The sequence below is a fragment of the Chenopodium album genome, chromosome 16 (assembly GCF_948465745.1).
Source record: "Chenopodium album chromosome 16, dcCheAlbu1.1, whole genome shotgun sequence".
NCBI lineage: Eukaryota > Viridiplantae > Streptophyta > Magnoliopsida > Caryophyllales > Amaranthaceae > Chenopodium > Chenopodium album.
In genome coordinates, this window is record NC_137849.1 from 37,877,025 (window position 1) to 37,885,490 (window position 8,466).

At 31.7% G+C, this 8,466-nt stretch overlaps 1 protein-coding gene across 1 annotated transcript; it reads left to right on the top strand.

Annotated features, from left to right (window-relative positions):
- The first annotated feature begins 4,409 nt into the window (after positions 1-4,409).
- LOC145585234 (basic blue protein-like) lies at positions 4,410-6,279 on the top strand. The gene is made up of 2 exons (XM_081641950.1): positions 4,410-4,691; positions 5,825-6,279. Exons 1-2 carry the CDS (start codon positions 4,511-4,513, stop codon positions 6,022-6,024), a joined length of 381 nt encoding a protein of 126 aa, XP_081498076.1. The 5' UTR covers positions 4,410-4,510; the 3' UTR covers positions 6,025-6,279.
- The last annotated feature ends 2,187 nt before the right edge of the window (positions 6,280-8,466 follow it).

The following is an 8,466-nucleotide window of genomic DNA, read 5'->3' on the forward strand; positions in this document are numbered from 1 at the left end:
GATTTATGTACAAGTATAATATATGTGTGTTTTAATTATAACTTTTTCCTTGCTCTCTTGAATCTTGATATTTGTTTTATTCTAAAGTTTTTTAATACGTTGTTTGTCCTCAAATTATCTTCTCGTAAATGATGTATTACGGTTTTAAATATCTAACCAATTTACTCAATTTTTTCGTTATTGCTCATTGTTTGACAAATGTAAAGTGCAAAAAATGAGCAACTATGGTAACAAATTGAACATTGTATTATAAGTTACAATCAGTCATATGATAAATTGTGAAACAAAAAATAACTTTTGCCAATCATTTCTTTCTTTTTAAATCTTCTCCGGAAAATTATATCAGGGCAAATTTATACCATGGATAAAACGAAAGGGAACTTAATGTCTACAGTTGCAAGAAAGTCAATTTCACAATCACCAAGAGTCAAAGGGTGGTTTGTCATCCACTTTTATCATTATGAAAGATTTGTTAAATTTTGATTCTTTTAATATATAATCTTGTCCCCGATAACTGAACCAATCTGAAATTTACTCGTATGTATTTGGCATAATAATTCAAACTGTTGAGCCCAGGCTACCCACCTTAATATTGTCCGCTTTAAACCTAACTCGAACATATTTATTTTTGAACTCCTTTCCAAATTCCTCATCTAAATGAAATACGAGTAGGTAACTTATAAATTAATCATCATTTCCTTAATTTTTTTTTTCCCCATGTAGGATTCGTATTGCATACCCCAACAGAAACATCCATTCTATGATTTCTATTGAAAGAAAATAAAGATTGAAACAAGAATCTCATGATCTCAAAAGACTCAAATCCATATGAATACATGTCAAATGTAGAGTGCTCGGTCCTTAATTGGATTGTGTACTATCCTAATTCCTAATTGTCACATCTGATGCACATAATACAAGGAGTAATAAAGTTAATGGAAATCTAATCTAGATCCTTAATTAAGGGATTACAAGGCAATTAAAGAAAAATTAAATCAATTGAACCTATGAAAAGGACATGATATTGAGTCAAATCTGTACCCTAAAACACGGTAATTTTACGACTATTACGCCGTTGTATATGCTGCATGCTCCTATTTATTTTCAAGGACAAGTTTACGTAGAGAAAATAATAATGCTAATTATTTTTATATTTTTTTTTTTGGAAAGTTGATATATACTTTGCTAATAACTGAGTGTATTATTATTTAATTTGAAAATTAATTTTTTTTTTTTTTTTTTTTGGATTAATTCAAAAAGTAAATCGGATGGAACATAAAAAATTAAAAACAAAAAAATAATAAAAATGAATGGACCCTTTTGTTTTATGAATTATGATACCTCAGTTTTGAAGTCACCCATTTGTGTTGCATGCTTGACTGCTGGAGCCTAATGAATGAAGCTAAGCGCCTAAGCACGATGCTAGGACAAAACAACGCGGTTCATTAAACACATAACAACAAATGACGAAATACTCTATCGATGAGGTGCTCTTGAATTAGTGGTTAAGACTAATAAGTACTACAGAGTACGTATTAATTATTAAGTACTTATGTATGATAGGCCAGAAGTTCAAGCTTTCCATTTCATTTATAATTTGTATTGTCTTTAAAGTTCATCGTACCATTTAAATAAATACTCTCTTCAAAATTTTAAAATATCTATTTCCTCCTCCGTATTTTGTTGCTTGCTTTATTTTTTCATGTGCAGAGTTTTATGAGAATTAGTAAAAAATAATAAAATAATTGAAAGTAGGATAGGTGGAAAAATAAAGTATGATAGTTGAGATGAGAGAGAATTCGAAATTTTTTAAATAGAATAGTTAGTCTACTAACATAGAAGAGATTAGTAAAATATTGTGAAACATTTCCAAAAAGGAAAATAGAGCAAGTAATAAAACACGGCCGCAAAAGGAAAATGGAACAAGTAATAAAATACTGAGGGAGTAATTTAATCAATATCAATGATTTATACTCATATATGGGAAATAATATAGTCATGTTGGTACTTGTTAGAATCTCTCAATTTATAGTTTTTGAATATCAACTTTTTACAATTTATATTTATTGATAATTAATTAATTAAAGATATTTTTAGTCAAAGAACTACAACTTATATTGACATAATTGTCTAGACAAATTGGGACACTTAAAAGGCAGAGGAAATATTTAAATAGAAAATAATAATAATAATAATAATAATAATAATAATAATAATAATAATAATAATAATAATAATAATAATAATAAAGGGGCACAATATAGGGCTTGTTTGGTAAATGGCTTTTCATTGGCTTTTGGCTTTTGGCTTTTTTATTTGGTCAAACATCCAAAATTTGTGTTTGGTAAATGGCTTTTTCAGCCAGATGAAAAGCTGAGCTTTTAAGCCAAAATGAAAAAACTACTTGGAGTAGCTTTTGGCTACCTAAGTTAGTAATAACATCCAACAGCCAATTTTACCAGCCAGCAGCCAATTGCCAAACAAGGTTATAAGCTTTCCTCAAAATATAAGCTTTGGACATACAATTCAATGCTGATGTCAGCTTCACATCATCAATTTTTTAATAAGTCAGTACCTCCAGTCTTCCATGACTCCATTTCCAAGTCAAAGTTCCAATTTTCTTTTACGTACGTTTTGCATAATGATTAATTTACATATACTAATCGTTTGACGACATTCTTATATTATGGAAATAACCACAAAAATTAAGAAGGCCAATTAACTAGGAGAGATTGTGTAGATTTTTAATTTTATATGGGGTGTCATAATGACATGTGAGGTTTATAAGTGAGAAAGTATTGTATTATTGTGTTCGGTAAAAATAAAAAAAAAATAAAATAAAAAAAAATAAAAAAAATAAAAAAAACGGTATTGTGTTATTGTGTACAAGTTGGATTTGTGAAAAAAAATAACACTTGGATATTGTGAGGAGGTTTGAATTAAAATTTATGCAATATGAGCAATTTGTATAACGCACAGGTATAACAACTACGGGTATCGACTAATATTGAGCTAGATCGCATTCCGTATCACTACAAGATTAAAAGTAATGGTGGGATGCATTCCAACTCTTTCTAAAAACTCAATATGATTAGTGATTACTATATTTGACACTATAATGTATCTCCAACAACAAATAAAGATTTCTGACGAATGACACTTTTTGCCACTTTAGAAAAGTTTAATTTGGTGGTTGTGTAGATGGAAGTATGCAACTATGCAATGAAGTGGTAGCGGTAGGTAAGAATAAGCTTTAATGAGAAGAGAGAGCCTAAATATGGGAATTCTAAGGCACTCCATACTCTCATTGGGGTCATGTAACAACCCAATAATACAATATACACATTATTACTAAGCTATTTTAAGTCTAAAATACTATCACTACACACAATATATATTACTATTTTACGTCTAATATGGAGTACTATATTTCACAATGGAGGACTAGCACTTATTGGAGTTGGTAAAGCTCTATAAGACAGAAGTTATATTAGTTACAAAACCCACTTGCTTTAGACTTTTTTGCTTTGATCATAAAGTTTACATATGTTTACATCTTAAAATGCTATGTTATGCCCGGAAAGAAGGTTTACATGCCCACATTTTCAAATAGATAGAAACGATAAATAATAAAGCCTTTAATGAGTGGTCAATAAAGTATAGATTTAGGGCCTGTTTTGATTGATAGAACTGAGCTGAACTGAACTGAACTTATTGGAGCTTAATTGAACTGAACTGAATATTTTATGAGAGAAGGAAATTAAGAACTGAAATGAAGTGAACTGAGCTGAACTGAACTGAACAGGCCCTTAGTAGATGATTGAGTGAACAAACTCGACTGCGAATTTTGAATTCAGCTTGGTATCAATAATATAGATTAATAGCATGTTATAGGACATGAAATTACAAACATATATAGTTAGATTTGATGTTTTTGGAATAAAGGTAATTAATCACCCTAAATTTGGACTTACACATATAACCATTGCACCAATTCCTAACTAGATATATCATATATATTGTCTTACGAAGTATTTTGTAGGGGAAAACCAAAATTTACCCCAAAAATGTCAAAAAAAAAATATGATGAAGAAAAATATCCATGGAAAACCTTTAATATAATATAGGTCATCAATAAAATAACCTCACTTGGTAGCAAGGAAGTATTCGTGTGATTATTTCGAGCTGTTTTAAAAAACTGCATACAAACTAAGCGATGATTTTTATTTTTAAAAATGACCTAAAACACATTGTTTTCCATATACAAGTATTATTTTTGTGAAAAAAAAAAAATGTATTATGGACCAGTTGGTGTAAACTCTAGATCAACACTCTATGTTGGGTCTATCACTACATCCTCCCACTAAGCTAGCTCTATAAATAGTATTCCTTCACTTCCAACACATCACTCCAATATAGCTCATATATAATTTCTTCCATCTTTATTTCTTTCTCTCTAGTAGTCTTTATATTATTTTGGTAAATTAGGTGTGTTACATTTTGCTTAGAAATGGGTCAGGGAAGTGGCAGTGTAAGACTAGGTATGGTCTTTGTAGTTGGCATATTATGTTTCTTGACTCTAACCAAACCTACATTTGGAGCTATTTATACAGTAGGAGGAGCTGGTGGATGGACCTTTAATGTCAATACTTGGACTAATGGCAAGTCCTTCAAAGCTGGTGATGTCTTAGGTTCGTTCACTTCGCTTTAATTACTTATTTATTTCAACTAAATCTTTGGGATTAATATTTCAATTCTTCTTGTTGTTGTTTTTTCTCGTACATTTTTTTTTTTAAAAAAAGGAGGAATTATCTTATATTCACACGTGAGTTACAAACATCGTGGTACCACAATTAATCATAAAAATAATACTACGTAAAAGTAATCTTTTTTTTCTCTAAAACATATATTTTTATATAGTAATAACAGTCCCTAACACCCCATGAACATATATCGACGCCCTATCTTCAAAATGCCGGATCAACCTCTAGTTGCAATATGTATTACCAGATCAACACGTCAATAATCGATTAATTATTCATTATTGTGTTTCTAATTATATGTTTGTCAATCATTTATTTAGGAAAAAAAAAACCAATGTTTCAGCTCTGTAAATAAATATAAATGGTACTCCATTGAATTACATTACCTACTTTAAATTATAGAGGTTCATTAAAGCATACATTATTATTAATTTATTCTACAATTCTAGCTAGGGCCGCAAAATTAAAGCTAAGGTTAATACTTATAAATTTATATGGAGTAATAATTTATATGAAACATTTTCTTATATATATATTAAATAAGAGAAACATGTATAATTAAATTCAAAAGGATTGCATGTCTAGAATTCAAGATTAAGGATCTGTTCACATTTACTGAATTGAGCTGAACTGAACTAAACTAAACTAAACTGAATTGATTGAAACTGAACTGAACTGATTGGAGCTAAACTGAACTGAACTGAACTGATTGGAGCTAAACTGAACTGAAATGAATATTTTATGAGAGAGGGAAATTAGGAGCTGAATTGAATTGAACTGAACTGATTGGAGCACTGATTAGAGCTGAACTGAACTGAAATTAAGTAAATGTGAACAGGTCCTAAGTTGCTTGCATATATAATTGCACAATGGTTAAATATTTTACTACTTCGTATTATCCATGTTTGTTAATTTCACCGCAAATTGTGCCTAGCTCCTTAAAAGAAGCTATGAAAGTTTTTTTTTTTTTTTTTTTTTTGAAAGCAAGAAACTATGAAAGTTGATTAAGTTTAACATATTAATTTGAACAAAATGATGATGTTTTATGTTTTTTTTGGCAGCATTCAATTATGATAAAACAACACACAATGTGGTATCAGTAAATAAAAGGGGTTATGATAGCTGCACTTCACCAAAAGGAGCAAAAGCTTACCAAACTGGAAAGGATAGAATCAAGTTAGCCAAAGGTCAAAATTACTTCATCTGCTCTCTTCCTGGCCATTGCCAAGGCGGAGTCAAGATTGCTATTAGTGCAGCTTAATTGTATTAAGCCGAATCTGTCTATGCTTTAGCGTAGAATTATATTAGTTGTCACGTTGATAGTGAATCTTAATCATTGTGTCAAACGACTAAATTTCGACTTAAATGTATTATTTGACTGCTAATTATGTATTGTACTGTTTTTTTTTATTGTCTTATATCTTCGGGTTGTACTACAAATTAGGATCTATAATTAAATCCTTACAAGGGATTTAATTTGGTATCATGATACTTGTTAGAATGCTGGCTTTAATTTGAAAAATAATTATGTTATGTATGGCTGTTGTGTTTATATTGCCAAATATGCTTGGGAGAGACTAAATTTATATTCATGCAATATACAATTTGTATAAACCAGCTACATTTACATCTCAATCCTAATCATAATAATATAAATATCAACAACACTCCAACAAAACACAACAAAATAACCTAGCCCTAAATCCCAAAACTACCACAATAGAACCAACTTTGAACATAAACGAGCTACGGAGTATATTAGAAATTTGACAAATAATATAGGTAAAATTCACATAAATAATCTAAACTATGACCATTCTTCCAATATTAATCCCAACTACATGTTATTATTCTATAATAATCCAAACTATAAAGGGGGTGTTCTCATAATAATCCATGACTTGATGTTATTTGGGCCAAGTGTCTCATAATTATTGGTTCCCATTTTATAATTTTTAAAAAAGATATTATTAATCACAATACTCCTCTCCTCTCTCCTCCCCTTGGCCCAATCCCTACAATAACCACAGCAGGATCACCATCACGGCACCACCTACAGCCAGATCATCTGCTCCTACACCACAGTCAGATCTTCATTAAGACACTTACCAACGTGTCCCTACCGCATCCTCCACCACTGCATTACTTCACCACTCTTCGCAGCAATTGCAATAGCAGGGGTAGTTGTATTTCGCAATCAGATTCTTTAGATGGTTTTAATTTTTTGGTAGTAATAGATCAAGGTAGTCTCGGAAGTTTGTTTAACGATATATATGGTTGCATTTGTTATAATTGTGGAGTCGATGACAAATGCATCAATCTAATCATCCAATGTAATTTGATAAATCGGTGACTAGATTAGTTTAAAGGTGCATTGATAAGCGCATTTACAAATGTAGCCATAATTTCCAGATTGAGAGATGTTGCTGCAAGCCTATAATGAAAGAATTATGCTTTTCTTGCTTACTTTCTATTAACAAGTAATAGCCCTTAAATAGGCAAAATACAGAAGAGTGTTTACGAGAAGATAACTACAAACTAAGCTATACAAACTAGAGATAAATACAAAAGGAATATTTATCTAAAGTAACAAACTACCAAACTAAAAGAGATAAGAAGCTAGCAACTTTGACTAAAGTAAAATTTATCATAATTCATGATGATTTAAATTCTACATTCCCCCGCAAGTTGGACGGCCTTTGAGCAAGACCAATCTTGGAGAATAAGTCATGAAATCTTGTCTTGGCAAGCGGCTTGGTAAGAGCGTCAGCAAGTTGGTCGGAGCCAAAAATGTGTTGGACACGAAGTGTACCAAGTTGAACTTGTTCTCGCACAAAGTGAAATGCCGCAGCAAGGTGCTTCATTCTTGAGTGAAAAACTGGATTGGCAGAGTAGTGAGTAGCACTCAAATTGTCGCTACTCGGCTTTTGATCTAGCTTGATATCAAGTTCCAAAAGTAAAGATTGTAGCCATAGAATTTCTGCAGTTGTGGATGTTACAGCTCGAAATTCAGCCTTGGTGGAAGAGCATGCTAGACTTGTTTCTTGGAGCTCCATGACAGGGGATTACGACCAAGATATACTATATAACCCGTGGTGGAGATATATGAATCACGATCTCCGGCCAGTCTGCATCAGAGTAAGCATGAAGGCGTGACGGAGAGTTACGGGATGTAAGATGATTCCATAGTCAGCAGTACCTTTTAAATAACGAAGCAACCTTTTGAGGGCTGCCCAATGTAAGTCAATAGGCTTGTGCATGTACTATGATAGCCTACTTACAACAAATGCAACATCCAACCGAGTCAACGACAAGTATTGTAAACTCCCAACAAGAGCTCTATAATCAGTGGGTGTAAGGAGTGGTGTACCATCTGTGAGATTAAGCGGTGGATGAGTCACCATTGGAGTCGGAACCGGTTTAACGTCAATCATATTTGCCCGTCCAAGAAGGTCTTCAATATATTTTATTTGGCTTAGGAATAAACCATTTGTGTGTGGGAGTACCTCTACACCAAGAAAATAGGACAATGTACCAAGGTCTTTTAATGAAAAACGTGAAGTCAAGTTGGTGATAAATTCATTTAGTGCCGTAGTTGAGGGTCCGGTTACGATGATATCATCCACATAAACAATGAGATAGATTGTAGTGTCATTCACACGATACATAAATAAAGATGGATCGGCTACAGAGTTGCAGAACC

Excerpts from the sequence above, each read along its gene's own strand:
- LOC145585234 (XM_081641950.1), top strand. The coding sequence starts at position 4,511 with ATGGGTCAGGGAAGTGGCAGTGTAAGACTAGGTATGGTCTTTGTAGTT. Across the intron at positions 4,692-5,824 it reads CAAAGCTGGTGATGTCTTAG|CATTCAATTATGATAAAACA; the intron begins GTTCGTTCACTT and ends TTTTTTTGGCAG.